Source organism: Dromaius novaehollandiae, chromosome Z, assembly GCF_036370855.1.
Source record: "Dromaius novaehollandiae isolate bDroNov1 chromosome Z, bDroNov1.hap1, whole genome shotgun sequence".
NCBI classification, from domain to species: domain Eukaryota; kingdom Metazoa; phylum Chordata; class Aves; order Casuariiformes; family Dromaiidae; genus Dromaius; species Dromaius novaehollandiae.
The window spans coordinates 43,670,032-43,691,667 of record NC_088132.1 but is presented as its reverse complement, the minus strand read 5'-3'; the positions used below and the strand labels follow the sequence as shown (position 1 = coordinate 43,691,667).

At 37.6% G+C, this 21,636-nt stretch overlaps 1 protein-coding gene across 1 annotated transcript in view; it reads left to right on the top strand.

The window, feature by feature from the left end:
- Positions 1–21,636, top strand: part of LOC135325064 (alpha-mannosidase 2-like) — a 125,631-nt gene that overhangs the window by 100,646 nt on the left and 3,349 nt on the right. The window contains exons 18-21 of the mRNA XM_064502500.1: positions 680–821; positions 5,460–5,593; positions 17,407–17,601; positions 21,017–21,127. Coding sequence (XP_064358570.1) covers positions 680–821; positions 5,460–5,593; positions 17,407–17,601; positions 21,017–21,127 — 582 coding nt within the window. The remainder of the gene's footprint in view (positions 1–679; positions 822–5,459; positions 5,594–17,406; positions 17,602–21,016; positions 21,128–21,636) is intronic.

Sequence of the window (21,636 nt, the reverse complement as noted above, 5' to 3'; positions counted from 1 at the left end):
TAACAAGTTACTCTATTTATAATGCATATGATGAAATAGAGTTACAACTATTTTTCTTAACTTTGTTGGATCTGCAGCAAGGGCAAAAGTAAGAATATTTTTTTTCCTTACTGTTGCTACAAATAATATTGCAAATACATTTAAAACAATACCTGTTGAGTAAGAGATTATGCTTTTGCCAGTTTTCTTTGCGTAGTACTTCATTTTGCTAAAGACAATAAAGCGAATATTTAAACATGAAAATAATTTTAATACTATTATTCATTTGTCATGCATTGTTCAAGAATTCCACCAGCATGTTAATTTAAAGTTCACATTATAAGCCAAGGAATTCCCTTCCTACTACCTCGAATATATTCACAGCTTGCTCTCTGGAGGAGAAAAATTTTTCTCTCATTCTACAGCTGTAATTATTCTTTTTTTTTGCAGGTTCCCTTGATGAATCTTTCAGTTTTTAAAAAATGTTCTTTGATCTAGAAGTACATTGAAGTTATCATTTCCAAAGTGGTAGTTTTAGCCACAAATCTCCAAAAAGCTAAATAATACAGCTGAGTGAATGCTTTGGTGCCAGTTGTCAATCATTGCTTCTAAAGCACATGGGATAAATGTCTGAAAAGGTCTTTGAAATTTAAGTGCATAAAAAGAATGTATTTTATTGAAATTCATGTTCATAATGTAGATTCAGCCCAGACTGACGATGAGCAAATTGCCCCTTCAAGCAAATATCTATCCTATGACTACAATGGCTTATATCCAAGATGTTGGTGTTCGTTTGACACTTCATTCAGCTCAGTCTCTAGGTGTTGCGAGCTTGAAAAATGGTGAGTATAAGATGATAGATATTATAAAGTCCTGTCTTTCATGATGGTCTGAAATATTTAATTTATTCACAGATTACTATACCACCTGGTATTTAAAGAAAAGAAATATGTTTCCTCAACTCTAACAAGTTTTGGCATAGGGAGGAGCTTGCATTTGTTCCCTTAATCTTCCTTGGGAGATCAGTCTCAAGTCAGCAAATTGGTCAGAAAGAGGTTCTGAAGAAAATAAAATGAATGATAGATTGTCATAACCAGGTAGTATTCACCCAAGAATTCTGATGGAACTCAAAGATGAAGCAACAGAACTGAATGATTTGTAGTCTTTTGCACTGCTTTGGTGGTAGAGGGCAGAATATGGATAATGTGATGCTGATTGTGTGTGTGTGTGTGGGGGGGGTTTTAATTTATTTTCTTTATTTCTTATTATTAAGGTAGAGGGGAGTGGACCTCGAAACTACAGAGTGCATAGCCTAACATCCCTATCAAGCAAACTAATAGCAGCTATTTTAAAGTGCAGAATTAATGAATTAGAGGATAAATATGACCCTGGGTAGGAGACTGAAGTGGAATCATGCCTCACAAAGTCAATGGAGCTCTTTGAAAGAGTTGATGAATATGTTGACAAGAAAAATCTGGTTGATATCAAGAATGCCAAAAGAGACTCAGCCCAGTCCTCTGTAGCAGAGAAGGATATTCCTCAGAATAGCTTAGAGCAGGTGAACCAGAGGTCAGTTGTTCACTGTCTGTTCCCCTGCAGAACAAGGAGACATCAAATGATGCCAGCAAGTGACGGACAAAGTAAAGCATATAATGCATAATTTAAGATGTCTAAGTCCTTGTTGTAGGATGTTGTGAATTTAAAATTACATTGGTTTGAAAAGCAACTGAATGAATGCTCAGAATTAAAAAAGCCCATCAGAAGCTATGCCAAGACCCAGTTTCTTTTCAGGAAACTTTCTTGTTGATATCTGTTCTGGCAAAAGGTGAATACCATCATAGATTGATGGCAGTATTATCAAACCCGATTCATTTTAGGGCAAATAGTCTTTATAGTTTGCTTTTTCTTGGAATTAAAACAATGTGGTTTGAAAACTGCCCCTGAATATCAGAATGTTAAATCTTTATTCAGAAATTCAAATTCTCCGTAGTTATCCTGCCTCTTCAGGGAGGGAAGGAAGCTTCATATCTGTTTCCCCTGAGAGATTCAGGTTTTCACATCAGAAGCCTGTCTTTCGTCCTATAAGTCATGACCATTTCTTGTTCTGGGACCTACTGTTTGACCTTAGCATCGTACTGAGGATCCTCATAGAGATCTTGGCCTTCATCAGTGAGAAAGAGGTGGTGATTTGCCTGCTCATGATCATTGAAGAAGAAGGGAAACTTATCAGATAAAAGCTCTGAATGCTCTGAGACTTACTCTGAGCTGCCTTGATTGCCTGAAGCTCAAAATAGTGGAATATAAATCCCATCATCAATTCATAAGAACTCAGATAGCAGTCTTAGACTTTATTGTACTAGAGTCTACCTGACAACTTTTCAGATGTTGGTAGAGCTCTTGAGACAATTTAATTTGTATCTAATCACTCAAGTAAGAATAAGCCTCACCATTCTTCAACACATCATTGACCCCAGGTGTGATAGCGACACACGCAGTCCATGCAAATGTTATTCTCTCTACTTACCAAACTGCTACCTGACAGCCCTGAGAAAAGCAGATTTTTAGTTACTATTGTACTCAGACTTCTATCATTGTGACTTGTGCCAGCCAAGTAAGAAAACTCTAACTACTTTTGGAGCATTTGCATTATCAAACTAAGGAACTGTACTGCTGTTCTTGCATATTATTTAAAAAACAGGATTTTATCATCATAAAAACTGTAAAGGACATGAGCCAAAGCCTAACCTATGCTAAAATATTCTGATATAAGAAAATGCCATTTTTTTAAATACTGGAAATTAAATCTAAAAGCTTCAGTAACTTAAAATAGTATTATAGTTGGAAATTACTTGTTTATCCATCCATCATCAAATTCTATCCTATACAACCCTGTCTTTTTGAGTGAATCAGTTTTAAGTTATTCCAAGGAATTCAATTAGTGATACAGCTATTTACAGAGGGAAAAAAAATCTTGAACAGTGTTTACTTGTATGATACACTGCCACTTCTGTTGAGCTATAGACCTGCCTTGGAAAGCTGTTCTATGCTCGGATGGGCTAATCTGCCCATGTACTAAAAGTTGTACCTCTTAGGTATCTATATGCTTTTTGTCATAGAGCAGCAATGATATCTCTGAATATCCTCAGGAAATGTATTCTTTTAGGCTGGCTTGACATATTTTGTCAGAGTGCAGTATCATACAGTTCTCATGACCCTTCGACAAAGAGCTGTGAGCAACAACAAAGGGAATGCAGAATACCTGTGTTTGCTGCGTCCTGTAACTTGCTAACTACACTGAGTCATGAAGTGGTTGATTTGCTACACCAGCCCATTCCTTATTTTGGTCCATATATGTACACTGCCGTGTGTGTTTCACATGGGAAGAGCTCTGTCAATCATACTAGAGATAAAAATACATCCAAGCGTAGTTACTTAGTGTGGCTTGCTTGCACCTTTAGTCCTGCTGTAGAAGGGAGGGGCATGTTGAATTGCAGATTCAATTAACTCTATCATATAAACTCATGCTTTAATGGAAAATAGCTACCTTTTGTTCCAAGACGACCTGATAATAAGACTTAAAACACATTTTCCTGTGCTTTCTGTTACTGGAAATCAAATTCCCTTTGCTTTGATCTTGTGAATGAACTTGACATGACCTAACCTTTATAGACACTAGTTAAATAGGTAAAGGAAACTTATTAGGGTGCAGAGGCTCAGTTACCTTGTAATAGTATCTGTGTGTGTTCTTTAACAATTCTAGTCTGTGCATCACAGAATGAGATAACCTCTAAGTCCACAGAGAGGCTACTTTCTCTCTTTGAGTCAGGGATATTGTTTGAAATATTGCAGATAAGTGTTGTGGAGAAACTGGCTTTCTGTGAGCATGGTTTCAATCCAGTCACTGGCATTAGAGGTTTTTCCTGTACCCCAGTTACATCAGAGAGCATAAGTATACCACGTCTGTTAACGGTGTGTTGTTTTTTGGGGGTTTTGGGGAGTTTTTTTGTTTTTTTTGTTTTTTTTTTTTTTACACTATTTGACTCTTTGGCAAGTGCTGTTGTGTCACTTGAGGCTCAAGAGGTAGTTAGCAACATCAAATATTTACTCTGTGCCCACTAAAAAAAAGAGAGGGGAGAACGTATTCATCTGGCTCATTATCTTCAGGTAACAATTTATGAAACCATTGGGCTTGCCACACTTGAGGACACATTGGACTCCTTAATAAAGAACCAAAATGAAGCTGAAAGTTCTGAGGCTGGTGAAAACTGCACTCTTCTCAACCCTCCTTGTGAAGATCCTTCAGGATCTCATAAGGATCTAGGCAGAAAAGTCAAAAGCATCGCAGCTTAGGCAGGTGTTTTTGGTAGCAGACTGATCTGGGTCTCAAGGCATAGCCCACTATCTGAGGTTCATCAGGACAGGCAATTATTTCTTACCTGTCATTCTTGATTCGAGACAGGTTTTCCCTATTAGTTGGTTACCCTTCATGCTGTCAGATGACCTCAGCAGTATGAAGTAGGGTTTCTCATTGTATGTCGTAAGTCTTCAATATCAGCTTTTAAGATCCTTGATCAAGAACTGTAAAATGTATATGCTACAGCTTTATTCCTTCTTTCCTGTCCTTTTCCCCATTTGCAAGATTTGATGTATAATAGTTTTTTAATGCTAGATGCTGGACTTGTTCCACCTTAGAAGTTCCACCTCATTCTGCACTAGTTCACTTCTTAGTGGATTACTCTCCATGCTGCAGGGAAGGCAACATCTGCACAGGTAGTCTCTGCAGAGCACTCCAGAAAGGCAGTGCTACAATTTATTCTAAACTAAGAACTTCTGACTCGGTATTTGTCTGGTCCAAAGTTCTTTTCTTCTCCCACAAATGAAGATACCCTCACAGAAGGAGTGATTGTTGGTATTTATTCTTCATACTGCCTATTTACTTGCCATTCCGATGCTAACTTAAAAAACAAAAAAACCCCAAAAAACCCAAAAACAAACAAAAAAAACACGTAAAAAGAATGTGTTTTAGAGGTGCACTCTTTTAGGTAGCATAAGATAAAGACAGTTCCCCTACAGAAGGTGTCTCCGTACAGATGCAGCTATTCAGGGTGCTTCTCCACTTTAACGCTTGATGCACTAAGTCTCCCTGTTACAAACAATAGTTAACAGTAATAACTTTTCACACTAAATTTCAATTTCTAGACCCTTGTCCTAACATTTTGCAGGAACAAAATTTGATGAAGGATTGGATGAAAGGATGAAGAATATGTGAAAATTTGGGGAGGTTATAAACAACCAAAACCCGAAGGCTTTAACTATTTTCTTAATCTGGCCTAACAATAGTGATCAGCTGTTACTCTTTCGTCTGAAAGAGAGAAATTGGGATCCCTTACACTTATTATTTTAGGGAAAGACATTGTCTTATATTTAATAAAGCTTAACATATTCCTATTATCAGTATAATCCTTGTATTGCTTTTTCAGGTCAGCTGGAAGTAATCATGGATCGTCGGCTTATGCAGGATGACAACCGTGGCCTTGGACAAGGCGTCCAAGATAACAAGATTACAGCTAATATTTTCCGACTTCTGCTGGAAAGAAGATATGGAACAGATGTGGTATGAGTGGTTGTCTGGACTTTTATGGATAATTAATTATATGACATAAATTTTTTCTTTTGCAGCAGCAGTGAACTTAGTAAAGAAGTTATTCCATGAGCAGTAGAACTGAGGAAATTGAGTTTCCAAGGAGTTTTGTCAGATCTCTTGCATTGTCTCACCATAACAACTTCCTCTTCCCCTACACCTCACACAAACACCTACAGTCTCTACTTTCTTACCCCTGTCACCCTCCCATTTCCATCACTTGGTGGTGTGCGTTATGTATGTTTTGGAGATGATGCATATGCTCGTTGCATGACTAGCAGGTCAGACAAAACAAGCAACTTAAACTTGCATTGAATCACATTACTGGAGGACTGTTTTGGAAGTCTCTTCTTTAACTGTTGAACTTTTTTTTTTTTTTTTTTTTTTTTGGAAACTTAAGAAATTGGTGACTAATGAGAAATCTGCTTCTTGTCAATCAAAGTTGACTGAAACTGGGCAAAGGTTGAAAAATTATTTAAGATTAATAGAGAGAACAAGAAAACATGATCCTATAAGCTTTATTTTCTTAGGAAATGAGATTTCACTGGAAATACTTAGATACCAGACATATAAACATTCTCATTTCATTATCAGTCAGGGAAGATTGAGATTATTTTGTTGTAAGGAGATTTTTTGCACAACTTATCTTGATGCTTCTTTTTATATTTTAATCTTTTGAATAACTTTTCCATTTTCCCTCTGTTCTTTGCATTTTTCGCCCTTTCCTTTTCTCCTATCTTTGAGAAGGGCAAAATGAAGAGTACATCTTCATACTGAGGCAGTAGAATCATGATGACAGCACTGAGTAGATTTTAAAATCATCACACAGCTAAAGATAAGAGGTTGTATACTGAGCTACTAATGAATATGCAGATAAATTGGAATTAATTCTGTTTTATAATGGATATCATTAACCACTGGTGAGAGGATGATAATATCAAGCTTAAAGCTAATTTCCACAGTTTAGTGATTGACAGTTTTTTAAAGGTTGTACATGTCGTTATGATTTTCTAGTTTCTCATCTTGCATAGCATCAGCCATATATTAACTGCAGTTATCAGCATGGTATGGAAATATCTGAACTAACTTGAAACAAGCTAGCTTGAATCCTGGAAGCAGTCTAGCTATGACAGCTGTGACCATTGCACAGGTTATTCTACCTTGGCAAGAAGAGACCTGCAGAGAGATCTGTGCTGCCATGACAAACTCCTTTTAGTACTAAGGATCATTTGTGTTGTATTAAATTAACGTGTGGAGCTGCTAAATTAGAACTACTGGATATGGAAGACTATGTTTGCATTAGAAAATAATTTGGAACAACAGGAGCAGATCAAAACAGTTAGCACCATGGTGCTTGCATCTACACTGTTTGCAGTGTGGATATTTTTCATAGAATCATAAAATAATTTAGGCTAGACAGGACTTCAGGAGGTCCTATCCCTCCTAGTCCAATCCCTGCTCAAAGCAGGTCTGTTTTTATGTCAGAATACACTTAACACTCTCCAAAGAATCAGTTGTTGATTCAGACCCAAATGGTGATGTGAAAGTTTAGAACATATTTGGTGCGTACCTGCAGGGGAGCTTGTGGGTTAATTCCTTCTGAAAGAAAACTAGTCCATGCACACTTGAAATGGCTCTGCAAACTGAAACAGTGCTTGGTAAGTGGGGTTGACAATAAGTTTCATTTTAGAAAACTAAAGCAGTAATGTGGAAAGTAATTTGAGGCTACCTCTATTAGATTAAAGGCAGACTAAGCAACTGCTTTGAGGATTATCTGGTTAGTAAAATGCTTTGCGTATATATTTACCACCTTGTTTGGAGATCTCATTCAGGCATCATCACTGTAGCTGCCTTTTCTTATTAAAAGCCACTTCGCCTCCCGTGTGTGGGTGGGTGGATGTTTTTGTTTTGGTTTGGTTTTTCTTTTAGACATGTTCTGTGCAAGTTGGGTGAGACTCTTTCGAAGGCAATGGCATGCTACCTGGTAGGGTACCAGGTAGGGTCAGAAGTCTTTGAGGTTTTTTGGGTCCCTGGGTTCCAGCATCTAATCTCCTTCTCTTGACCCTTCCTGCTGAGCTTGTAAGAGTTTTAAATGCCTGCAGAGTCAGGCAGTAAGGGCAGCTGGTATTTGTACACTCTTGCAGGGACTTGAAAAGAAGGGGGATAAGCAGTGAGGGGGAGTAGGTGCAGTCGAAGAGGTGGTGTTGGCCCAACTGCTTTGCTCCCTTAGCACAGTGTGCACATCCCTCAGGAGTAAAGCACTTCAGATGTGTTGAGTAAAGATGCATTATCTTTCTGGTGCTATGTCGGGAATTCCACTTTGCTATATTCTCGGACTGTTCCAGCACTCTGTTTTTCAAAATACGTCTATCTGAATATCAGTAATATTTTCTGATCCATGTAATTATTTGAGATCTATTAAAATAAGGAAGGGTAGTACTTGCCTTTTCTCTGTTTGTTAAATGTACAAATATGTATATTTTATTGTGTTGTTACTCAGAGGGTAATTGTTATAATAGTTTAATAATAGCCCTGTCAGAAGAACTGTGAAGAAATTATATGCAGTTTAAATCTGTAATGGGCTGCAGAGTGTGATTCATACACTGACCTTAATTTTGTAGTAAAGATCTATTTTGTAATTGACTTAAGGTGCCATAGAAATTACAGGAGAGACCTTTGATTGCTTTGACTGCATCTTTGCCAGCACAAGCTTTTTCTACAGTGCATTCCAAAATATTTCATTCTGTCTCTTCTCAAAAACTTTTCTGGAGAACAGGATTTTTCTGCTCTTTGGGAAACTTTCCTGTAAAAGGTGAGACTGTGAAGTCTAGGATATTCAATTCTTTAAGAATGAATTAAAATAAGTGTGCATCACTTTGGAGTAATTCCTGTGGGCTTTTTGGTTATGGCAATATCAACCAAAAATTTCTTTTCATTTACATCTCTGCAATGCCTTTTTTCTTTCCCCACCTCCCCACCTCTTCCTTGAACAGTACATTTTAATGGCAGAATCAAGCAACATGGATGTGTTTAGGCGCATGACTGACCCCTCCAGCAGGAAGGCAGAGTTTGTAATAATCACTAGCATATTCAAGTAGCCTGTATTCCACTAAGTCCTTAGTCCTCATGTTGCCTGTTTGTTGGCTCTTGAATTTTAGTGTTGCAGCAATAATGATCTAAGGGTATGAATAATTTAGGATTTGTAGGAAGTGGATAATATCTTTTTTTCACCAATGACATAGCTGGAGAAAAGGATGTGATTCCACACACCCACTTTCTTCCTCATGCTTCTATTTCATACTTTGCCTTGACTTGCTTAATTCATATAACAGAATTTATAGCCCAGTCTCTAGCAATGGGCCAGTATTCACTGGCTCAGATAGCTTCTGTGGTTTGGGGGGAGGGTCTTTAGAAAAAAGATGATACAGACAGTTAATAAAATTGCAAATATGTGGCAATTGGCTAATACAACTCTTTTTCTTCCACCACATAAGACTATTCTTTTTTTCTTATTAAATATCTATCAGTAACGATTTTCTCTGAAACTATATGCTTGATGATGTAGCCATTTGCGTCTGATGACTGAATTGCATTTGCCACCTGTGGTGTGCATTTTTATAATGTATATGTATATTCTAGGTAGTAGTTATGTATGCTTGCTAAGGCAGAGTAACAATCAACTGCTAATTAACTCCATGTCTTGAAGAAGCAGAAACCTGTCATTTACTTAACCACTTCCAGTGAGAAGCATTTTCAAGCCCGTGTGTGACAGCCTCCAACAGTATAATGGTTGGATTTCAGTTATGACTACCATAGTGAAATCTTCAAATGTATACAGAATCTTAGTTTTGAGAGGTTTTTTTTGGTGACCTCAGAATAAGAAACTTTTGTCCTCTCCCCCCCCCCCGCCCCCCCAACACAACGCATTATCTGTAGAGCCTTGCCATGTAAATTTAGTAAGAAATATGCACCTATTGTTTCTATTTCATTTGAAGAGAGATTCAGGTATGTGTTATTTCTTTGCAACTTTGCTTAAAAACTATAGTTACATTATTATTATGATTATTATTACTGCTACATAGATGATACTGTATTTCTTACGTTGGAAGTTTGGTGCTTGAGAACTCCTTCACACTGTTGTCTTTTATCTACAAATGCTACCTGTTTTCAGGCCAACACCTTCCTCATTTTTATACCAGTGTACCTTACAGCTTAATTTTTTTCAAATAGTGTTTTTCTCTGGCACTGTGATAAAGGTGTGTTGCAGAAAGATTCTAATTAAAGACAAATTTATTTCCAAGCTCCAATCATGTGATACTGGTCAAAGCTGTAAGGAGCAAATATTCTTATTTCGTAACAGGGCAGCAGCCACTCATTATAGATGGCTCATAGTGAAATAGGTAGTAAAGAGGACTGCCTTAGTCTGATTGCTGGGCTTGCAGTTGTGTTTCAGTTTCCTGGTATGTACATCTCTACAGTGAATTACTTACCATTTCCTTTGTTAGTTTTTATTTGTCTTCATATTGTGTGCACTTGTCTGCCAGCTCTGTTTATATGGAAAATATTTTACTTCACCTAGTATACTTAGTATTGAAGCTTGGTCTCATCTACTTTTAGCCCACATAATTCACCAAAATGGGAGGGTATGCTTCGCTTAGGTCTTTCAGCAACTTACCTGAGTTTGTACAGTTTGAGATCTTAATTCTAAACTATACTGTATCACCACTTCATCTTAAAGGCCTCATTCTTCCTGCAAGCTGTGGCAGTAGGAGAGAGCCCCCCTTAAAGGAGGGATAGATGCTCTAAGCAGGGTGGTTCTCCTTGTATTCTGCAGTGAAGTAACTCCTAAAGGGATTATTTCCTTGAATATGGAAAAAGCAATCTCCATCAGCAGCAAGGGACTTTCAATGCAGATAGCCCCTCTGGGCTCATCTGCAGCAGACAGAAATTTGGAGATATTGTGTAGCCTCTGTCTTTGTCATTGTTTCATTGAGCTACTTCCTCATCTAAGAAGAGCTCCAGAAAATTTTTGATCCCTGGGTTCTGTGATCATCCAGGGCAGCTCAAGCTCTTCCCAGTCAACAAGGTTTATATGTCAGGGATGGAGAAACAGAAAATTTAGCACTCTGTCCCTTCCACAACTATGACATTGGTTATTTCTTTGGACATTAAGTCCGTCCTCCTTTTTCCTGCACCATTATTAACAATGTGAATACTGTAAGAAGAATCAGAGGAGAAAAAATATATTGGATGATAGAGGCTAGAACTAAAATAAAATACTTCTATCATTAAGAAAAATGTATCCTGCTGTTCACCTACTTTTTGGTCCTTTTCATCCAGCCGTACTGATGGCTACATATTTGTCAATCTCAATAAGTACGAGTGTGTTGATGGTCATGATGGCCAGTTACTTTCCTTGCTATTTACACTCTTCTGTAGACCAACAAATCCCCATACAATTGATTTATAGAACATCATCACAGTCACAGAATCTGACTAAATGCTAATTAAATTTAACACAAGGACCTGACAATGATAAAAGGAACAATGATAGATGGAGAGACCGAAGTAACCTAACCAGGGAGGAGTGGTACAAACTGAGTTGGCTATGCCTGAGTCCATCAAGGCAGAAAAACTAGATTGTCTCTGGTGTCCAGCCCAACAAAATATCTCAAAAGAAAACACTTTATGTGTACTAGGGGGATTGTTGCCTAAAGGGGTATTGGACTTATTAGGAGATGTGGATGAGGAAGAGAATTTTGTTACGGGATGTTCAGGGGAAGGGACATAGGGAAGGATCAAGGTGTATCAAGGAGGAACAAGTGTGGGAAAACAGGAAAGGAGAATAAGAGGGTCTGGTCACATGCAAGAAGCCTGCTGCTAGGCATGATTTTCTGACCGAGGACAGACCCACAGTCTGTCCTGTATTCTTACTAAATTCTGCTTCTGTGCAAGTGCTCTGCCTTTTCTGAACCTGTGCAAACCATTTAGTCAACTTGAGTCAGACTAGCAAGCAAGTGGAATAATAGTTCTGGGTGTCAGCTACTGGAGAGAGAGACAATGCATCTGAGGGACCTGTGGGACTGGATACTCTTTGTTGGAGGCACCCTTACTCTGTGTGCACGCGCGCATGTGTGTGTTAACTGCTAACAAACTTCAACCTGACAAGTAGGAGGCCAGCATCTGGAAGGACTCAAAGTGTGAGCTGGTGACTGGTTAAGAAGCCTAAGGTCGAGGCCTGGGTATCAGATGGATTTAAAGTCTACACTAATATTTGAGGGATTAGTGAATGTTGAGTGTGCTTGTGAATCAAGAAAATGATGGTGTTTGACTAGTGAACTTTGGTCATGATCAGCTGGAGAGGACGATCAAGATCAGATTGTCCCTCCTGATCATGTTTATTTGAGCACTCTGTGTGCGTGGGGCAGGGGGGAGGGAGTGCGAGTAAAAGCACTGCTCTCTGTTTGTGTGGCTGGCCAAGCGTGTGACACGTGTGTGTGCATACGTGAACCTCTTGGGAATACATGCTCAGCTTTGCTACTGTGTGGACCTGGGAATGCAGAACCACAGCAGCCTCTCATCTGTCTGAGTGGGATGAGAGGAATCTCCTGGTCTTAGAGACCACCAAATTCGGCTCCAGCATATTATGAAGGAAAACTCTCCTGGGTCCAAAGTCCACTGGATTTGACTACCTCTGACAGTCACAGATTACTCGCTTGCAGTCTCAGTGCCAGCTACAGACAGTACAGAAACTCCAAGGGGATTTTAGAGTTACTCTGAACTAGCTCAAAACCTTGTGGATATTTTACAATGCCTAAGAGTTTTTATTTCCTACATAATGAGCCCTTAGGGACCCCTTTTATTTAGTGTGGCAGAAACGTGTCTCTTATGTAGCAGCCTCCAAATGAATTGATAGAAAATATCCCATTCCCAGAGGAGATCAGTTTTTTGTCTGCTCATCTGAGTCTTCCTTTGCTGGTCACTTCAACAGCTATCAAAAAAGCTAAGCATTCTAGAGCATGATTTTCAATAAAGAACTTGAAACGTATTGCTGAAATAGTTTATGCTTTGATATGCAAAACTGTAAAATAAGTGATGAATATTTCCGTGTTGACAAAACATATACATGAACTGTTCAGGCAGATCTAATCATTTCTTTTTCAGGATTTTTGCCCCAGGATTTCAGGAAAGACTTTGATGCTCCTCTATAACAGAAAATAACTTGGCATCAGTATTCTTGTTTATAGCCACCTTAAGATTTCAGGATAGCTGCCTGTTCAGCAGTCACACTTGTGGCTGGCATTTCTGGCTGCGGTTTCACCAGGCTTCCCTGAAAGAGTGGGATTCATTGTAGAGGACTTGTTCCATTAAAAAGGCTTCTTCAGGCTTTCATAAGGAAGATAATTCTTCTGAAAATTCTTGTGCAGCTTCAAGATCTTAAGTGTTCTGAATCCCACTGCTCAGGGAAGGTCTGCCCATCACCTTTCTTCATTTCTGTTCAGTCTTAGTGTTTCTCTACAACCACTAGCCAGTATGAAAGCTGGTTCAAGAGGTGGGACAGTGTTTCTTTTGACACTTGGTTACATCAACCTTGCAGTCTTGAGAGAATTATTCACCTCAGAAGAAAAAAAGCTGTTACTATTAATGCTTTCCCTTTATGAAAAAGGCTGGAAGTTTGGAGGTCTGTTCGAGATTGAAGGAGCTCTAAATCCTTTTTCAAAAAAATTAAATTCAGAACTGTGACTTTGGTGTGAATAATCCCATTGCTTCTGAAGAAGGATTGATTTAAATGTTTTCAACCTGTAAGATCCCTTCTTCCAGTCTGCCTCAGTATCTAACCGGTATTTGTTTCACTATGGGTGTAAACCCCACTATATAGTATCTGTTTACCTTCTCAAAAGCACCAAAAGTTTTCGCCTACGCACAATCTCTGGCTCCAGAGATTGACATCAGATGAAAAGGGTTGATGCTGTATCTTTATCTGGAGGATCTTCTAGTGAAGGATCCAAAATTTCAGAAAATTCCAGACTTGGTCCATGGTTTTTGTATTAGAATGTGTAATTAGCTGAATTTGAAGAAAATGCATCTGCTTTCCACTTGATGAGGTAAGACCCAGGCAGTCTTGCATGTGAAGATTGCAACCAACTTGAAACACTTTACTGCTTAATGTCTGTGCAAGAATGTTGTACAATTTTCTTACTGTCTGCCTATTTACAGACATCCCCTTCCTCAAGTGGGGAATGCTCTATATGGTCAGGGATTCAAGACTTTTCCTCTCAGGGAAGAATATATGTATTTTAAAGCTAAGGCAGCTGCCCTTACATGTCACCTGTTTTTGTCGTGTGTTGTAGGACAACATATTCACATGGTTGGTGTTGTCAGCCATTGTTTCTCACCTATAAGCAAGCTAGCACAGTATCACCCAGCCAGGCTTTGCACATATAAGCAGCATCTCCTTAACTGTGCAGACACATTGTCAATCTTTGGATCTTGGGAAGAGAACCAAATTTGCCTTTCTAGATCTGTTTTTGGAAGCTTTGAGTTCCTTGGCTGACAACCTCAGTTGCTGTCAGTTGCTAGATTATGACTGTGAGAGATTTAATCATGTTGTAGCTCCATGCTTTGGGACTAGAGATGCTCTGAAGAGTCATCTTACTCTAGAGATCAGAATTTTTAGTCCAGAAATGCTCTTCCTCTGAGAGTGCTGCCAATTGTTTTTCTGAACCTATGATTGTGAGAGTTGATAAACGTGTTTCTTTTGAGTCTTATGTCATGCAGTATAAGGGGGAGTGAGAGACTTCCTTCAAGACTAGTTCAGGTGATTTAGTATCAGAATCTCTTGATCTGCCTCCCTTGATTCAGCAGGCCCAGAGCTCCATCTTTCTCCAGATTTTGTTTGAATGTCCTGAAATGCAAAGTCACCATCCACACTTCAGCATGTTTGATAAGATAGTTTGAATGCTTTTGGAGTTAGAATTAAATTTCTTTTGTGAGTAGGGCTGTTTTGCTTCATAGCAGAAAACTGTCTAGAGAAGGACTAAACTGTCAAAATTTGTGATTTGATGTTCATGTCTGCCCCAGTTTCCTATCCTTACATCTGTGTTGGAAACTTTAGAGTACTTATGTATGTTGAAAAGCTAATTGTTTCTCCATTAGCTCGATTAAAGTCCAATTATCAGCTGTTTCAGCTTTACTTTCTTCTCTACAGTGTTTTCCATTTCTCTCTTCCACTCTGTTACTAAATGATTTCTGAAGAGTCTAATTAGTGTTTTTCCCTCTAATTAAGGAGCCCTGGTCCTCAATTAAAATTCTTACCAGAAAATCCTTTCAGTCTTTTTTTTTTAATATGTTCTATCCTCCATTTATCAATAAAACAGCTCTTACTTCTGCTACAAGGACAAAGGAGATTCAAGCCCATATGCTGTGTTCTTCTAGAGCATTCTTTATAGATGAAGCCATTTCTAGAACTTGTTCCAAATTGTAACCTCAGGGTTATATTAGAGTGTTTGGAGGGTTTTTTTGTTTGTTTTTTGTTTTGGTTTTTTTCCCCAAGACTGAAAATTTAGAATTACTCACCTTATTTTTGACGATAAGGAAAGATCCTATATGAAGATTTGTTTACATCTATTGCACAGTCATTCAAGGGGGTTGTATTTCAACACAGAGGATTTCCAGTTGGATAACCAACTATATGAGCATACTATAAGGTAGTTTAGAAAGGAACTGTGTGCTTTGATTAGAGCTCATTAAGCTAACACTCAGCTCTGTCACTGGCATCTGTCAGAATCTTGCTGGTACATAACGTTTGTACGGCTGCCAGTAGAGCTCCATTCACGCTTTTAGTGCTAAACGCTCTCACTGAAGTTGAGGAAATAATTCCTCTTTGAGAGAGCAGTACTTCAGTCAGACGGAGACTGTGGGATTCTGTCTTAGCAACAGCAAGGTACTGCTGAAAGCCACCCACATGGTGAATGTACATATAGACTAACTGTTCTTCCAAATGTGGTGTCTATACATTCAAAACCTTCCCTTCTATCTCTCCCGTAGAGTCCCCTTTAAATTCTGGATCGCGTGACTGCCAGGGGAGAGGCACGCTCCCATCCTTTTTATGGCTGTGGTGTACGTAGGAGGAGAGTGGGATTTGAAGCGTCCCTTCTGAATCTTCTGTATTAGCATTATCTTTGCAATATTTGCAAAAACTTGCTTTTCCATTTTGGGTTTTCTGGCAGCTTTTGATACATACTTGACTATCAAGGTGCCTGCCATTATTACAGATGTAGATCCACTGAATTACCTCCCCTGGGAAGAAATGACTGCACTTCTGTTGGTGCAGACATCCAGAAATTGACTCTGGTTCCAGGACCGAGAGTACAAGATTCAAGATAAAATCTCTGCCCAAGTCTTAGTGCACCTTTTCAAAGTTTGAATTTTGGATAATGCTCAAGTAGAACGCTTATGCCTGTAATAAAGTTGCACATCTAAACACAGCATTATTTTTATATTATATTCTAATTTTGAGTGACAGTTTTTCTAAACCATTTTAGGTCTAGGTAACAGAACTGTTATGCAGGAATTCTTCTGCTTGTGAGAAAAGAGATAAAATGTTGACGTCTGCCCACAGAGCTCTACTACACAATGCTGAATTTCATGTTGCAGCTGAGCAGAACGCTCTTTTCTGAAAGCAGCGGTCACAGGAATTCTTGTTTTGGTCTTGAATGTATCAAAATCACTTCTGCCAGCTCTGTTTCAAATCATGCTAGTAGGCACGGCCAGGGCTCAAATGCCTCCGCATGCACAGGTGCTCTTTTGAGGATGTAGTAGTCAAGCTTACTCTTGTTTGATGAAGGTAGCACTGTTGCCGTAAGTCATTTTCCCCTATGTTACCAAATGTACTAAAAATGATAGCTTAGTTTTCCATGTGGAAAACAGAAGCATTATTAAATTGTTTTCAAGTTCACACTACTATTCTGTTCAGAGCACTTCCAGTGATAGAAGCTGGTAGTATATATGCAGCATTTCAGAGTACCCAGAACAAGAGACCCTTTATGCTCTGGAGCTGTTTAGAAAAGATGACAATCTTGAAAAGCAGACTGGTAACATCAGGAGTGAATTTGATAATTTTTTTCACTAAGCAACTAGGTGAGACTTTAAGCTCCCAGCTCTAGGGCAATTATCTGACCTCTCCGATCAGGTGCTTGAGAACTGCAGGGCCAGTGAACAGGGAATTTGTGACTCTTTCTTAAAATTTGTCAAATATACTAAGTTTCAAGTGAGATGTTTCAGGCCCCCTCGCCACCAACCCTCCCAAAAGTCAGCCTTCCATTTTCAAACAGTAGGTCCTCCTAACAAATTTCCAACCTTGTTGAAGACAAATAGGTTGACAGCACAAAGCAAGAGAGGAGTGAGCAGCAGGGGCTAACAGTAAATGTTGATAAGTAACCCATTACAGGTAGTTTTTGATTAGGAGGCTGGAGGGCAAAGATGTTTTCTAGGTTACATATTTGAGCTATAACACTGAAAACTGAGCAATAATGTAAATGGAGATATGTTCTTAGGATCATTTTGAAAGACGTAGTAATGATTTGTAAAAGCAGTAGATACTCCTAGTACTGGAAAATAGAATTAGCAGATGATCAGAAGTTTCCAGAAGTAATTAAATGGTCAGTCTATAAATTAAAATATTGTATTAAGTTAATAGAATCATATGTAAAATAAATGGGTTTAGAAATTTAGACATGTTGATGTATTAACTTGTTTTTACAAATATGTTCTCTGGTATTTTGCAGAATGAAGAGAAATCATCAGTCAGTTTTCCCTCACTCCTTAGCCATATAACTTCTGTTTTCATAAATCATCCTGTAATTCCAATGACAACTTATGCAGATTTAGGTGTCCCTGAGATATTAAATACTTTTTCCCCACTCATGTCATCCATGCCTTGTGACGTGCATATAGTTAATCTGAGGACAATCCAATCAAAGGTAAGTCAAATTACTATTTTAATGAGCAAACATATGATACAGCTTATTAATACAGTCCAGTAAAATATTTTCCTCGTATTATATACAAAATTCACAATTTACCTTCCTAAACTGCAGTGTAATGATTAGCTTTTGTAATTCTGCAAGAACTGAAAGCTTGCAGCTCCATGCTGGTCATTGTTCGAGTGTCATGACAGCTCTTGGGTTTGCGATATTAGTTTGTGCACTTCAAAGGGAAAATTACTAGTAGTTGTACACTAGGTGAACTGTCATTATAGACAAGAACAGTTCTTTTCCACAGCAAAAGTAGAGCTATGCCCTGCAGTGAATTTCTTCCATGCCAAAATGACCTCCTTAGTTCTCTCCTCATTTCCTTCTTCCTTTTTCCATCTTCCAAGAATGAGTGGCAAATGTCATAATTCTTATTAATTGACACAATACAATTTCTACAGAAATGTAAACTTCTACACTGCTTTAGCTGTTGGAACTGATTTTCTAGAGATTGTGTAATTACAATTTCACAGAAAAAGGGCATCAAATTAAAATAGACTATTATGATTTAAGGCAGAAATCAGAATGCATGGGAGTGCATTAAAGCATAAATGAGAAAAAATGTAAGGGAATTCCTTGTTTCCATTTAAATTGTTCCCCTCAAAGAGGGAAAAATTTTTACTGTTGTAAGATATGTGATCCTGTCATGGAAGAGTGCAATGCCTTGGGAAGATGAAAATTGAAGACATTTTTAATAAAACCCTAGTTTTTAAATTGGCTGACACAAGTTTTACCTACAATAAATAGACTGGGCCTTAGAATTTAAAAATTGACTTCATTTGTTCTTTTATGCTAAATATAAATACATATTTTTGTCCTGTTGCTTAAACTTTTTAATGCATGTCTGTTAGCTCATAGTAATCAGTAATGTTTAAATGATTTTGTCATCAAAATCTTAGCAATGTTGTCCTGAGATACTGCTTCTGAGGCAGCCTAGCAAAAATTTTTTCCATCTAGGACGCCCATGTGAGGACAACATTAAACTTTTCAGAGAGACCAAAATCAAATCAAGCCTTGGCAGCTGTTCTGAGAAAGGCAGTCAGAGATTTGATTGTACAGTAGTTTGGGAATTTTTGTCATATGACATTCCTGTGAAGTTTTATAGGATTAAGGATATTGGCATTTGTTGAAAATTGGTATAGGTTTTCATATGGTTATAGCCAAGTTTAGAAGGTATACGTGAGGTAAATTAGGTTCATACTCACTGAGACGTTCCCTTAGGCTTGTGTACACTTAATCTAATTTACCTAAAGATGGTATAAGAAGAGGTAAGTAAAAGCAGATGCAGAGGCCATAGTAACTTGCTATGTCTTGCATCTCTTTTTATAATAAGTTAAAACAGCGTAATTCTTTACACGTGGGTGCTATGTGCATGATAAAGTCTTGGGAAGTCTGAATGGTTGACTGCTATATCACAGACGTTTATACTTGGCAGAGCTCTATTCCTAAACATTTTGTTAATTATTTAATAACTTCCTATTTTAAACATTCTGAATCTTAATTAGGATAATATTTCATTTTGAAAAACTGAAGAGTTGAAATAGTCATGCTGTTATTTGAAATGCATTTATTATGCAGATGACTACAAGATGATTCCACTGGATATAGAGAAAGTGTTGATATCCATGACTGGCTTGTCATTTCTAGCATCGCTTTACCCTCATAGGAAGTCAGGCTTTTGCAGTATGAATTTTAATACTCCACTAATCTGATGTTTAGGCAGACAGTATTATTTTGTGTGCATAAAAATGTGTATTTTTAAGTGCAGTGCTTTATTTCAGCTATATGTCACATCAATGACAGTAAAAACCAAGCCTGGTATTTCACAGTTGATAGCTGAAGCTAATTTTGTTACGTCATCGTAATTACCTTATTTAATGTAGAAAATGGTTCTACTGTTCCAATAAACAATGTAGAAAATTTTCAACCCTTGAGGATATAAAGTGCTGTAAACCTGTTTAACTATGCTGCTGATGAACTCAATTCACTAATTAATAATCTGATATTAGGTTTTTTTAACCATTTTGTTTAGAAAAACCTTCTCAAACCAAATTGAGATTCATTCATGCCTTGCAAACTATGCAAAGTTTTCACCAGCCATTGATTTATATAAGTATCTCATTTCAAGCCCAAATTCAGTTGAGTACATTTTTACTATTTTGAAATGAGGAACTTAAAACAGAGACATTAAGTTTATCAACTTACTACTTTTTATCATCTCGATGAGTAACTAATATTGTGAATTTGTAGTACAATGAGACTGTGTCATACTGTGTTTCAAGTAAGCTGGTTTTGGTTCCACAGCCTCCTTTACTAAGAGGAGATGGGTTTGGACGTGAATCATATTTGATTAAGACATCTCTTATGCCTTACACTTCCAAGGGTTAAAGCGTAATATAAAGCTTAATGCTTATTGCCATAGCTTGCCTTGGAAAACTGGCAGTTTTCTCCCGGGTGTGATGTGAAAACAGTTTTTTCCCTAAGCACCAGCTACTGCTTAGGGAAAGTGCTGAATACTTAAAATGTATTTCCTTAAATGGAAATGTATGCAATGTGAAGAACAACTTCCTTTCTGCTATTCTTCCTGTATGATTGATTTCTTATCCCTTCTTATCTCTTAGTATGAAACAAACAATTTTTGTAAAAAAAATAAACAGCTTCTCAGCCAGTTCCAGCATCTGGCTTTTTCTGAAGTACACATCAAAACAAGATGCCATTATTAATATGATGGCGTATCCTGTGACCATTTTTTCCTAAGTGATTCTGGTGTTTTGGTCCAAACTACAAAGTTGAGATTGTAGATTACCGTATGATGCTAATTGAGGCTCAAGAGCAACATATATTTTATCTACAAACATAAAATTTATTTAATATTTGTATTGGTTTCCTGTAGACCTTAAGCTGAGTAAGATTTTAGGGACCAGATATGCAAACTGAAAATTTGATGGAAGATAGTCACTACGAATAATTAAAGCTGGCTATTGTAATTATCATGTGTTTTCTATTTTGTTTTGTTTTTACCTTGTAACTTATCTAGGAAACCAATTAATACAACTACACCAAACAACTTAAGCTACACTTAAATTTTGAGTCTGCACTTATGTATATATCTATCAGACTTTGAGCTCCATGGTTAACAACTTAAATTTATATTCTGTAGTAATTTGTATGTCTGAAATCACTTTGCTCTTCAGCTCTTTTTATGTTTAGTCTTATAACATTAAAAGAGGTATGGCCCTTCAATCTAGGCTGAACATTATTTGATGCGTAAGTGCCTCTATCACTGTAAGCTTATGATTAGCTTATGATATCCTAAAATGTCTTGCTTACTATGTTACTTTCTGAGTAACTTGTTTATTTGCAGGCAGATTTTGAGCCATCTGATGAAGCTGCTCTGATCCTTCACAGGAAAGGATTTGATTGTAGATTTTCAAACAGAGACGTGGGTCTGTTCTGTTCTACTACTCAGGGAAAGGTATAGTGACATTTTATGGATATTTTCCAATGTAATTTTTGCAGAAACATTGATATTAAAGTCAAATTGTGGTTGCAATCTTAGTAGCTATTTCTCAAGAGTGATAATTTCAGGATATTATGTTTATCTCGAAAGCTGAGTATAGTGCTTTCCTTTGATAAATACATGAAACTTCTTGTGTGTAAATTACCATGTGAGCATCAGCAAGTAAATGTCTAGGTTGGAGTTCTAATTTTACTAATTTCCCATAAATATTATTTTCAAGTAACTGATAAGTATTCCTCACATAATTTTCAAATAGTGTAATGTAAACAAGCTTATCAAAGAAAGAGTTGAATTACAAATTCTTGTGTGTTCTCGGAATAGTATTACTTAACATATTCACAAGTCCTGTGACTGCTACTTTGAAAACTGTTACCTCTTACAGCATATCTTTGTCTGCTCCTACTCACTTGTATGACCTGCATCATTGCAAACATCAGCATGTTGCATATGCTGTAGATTGTTGT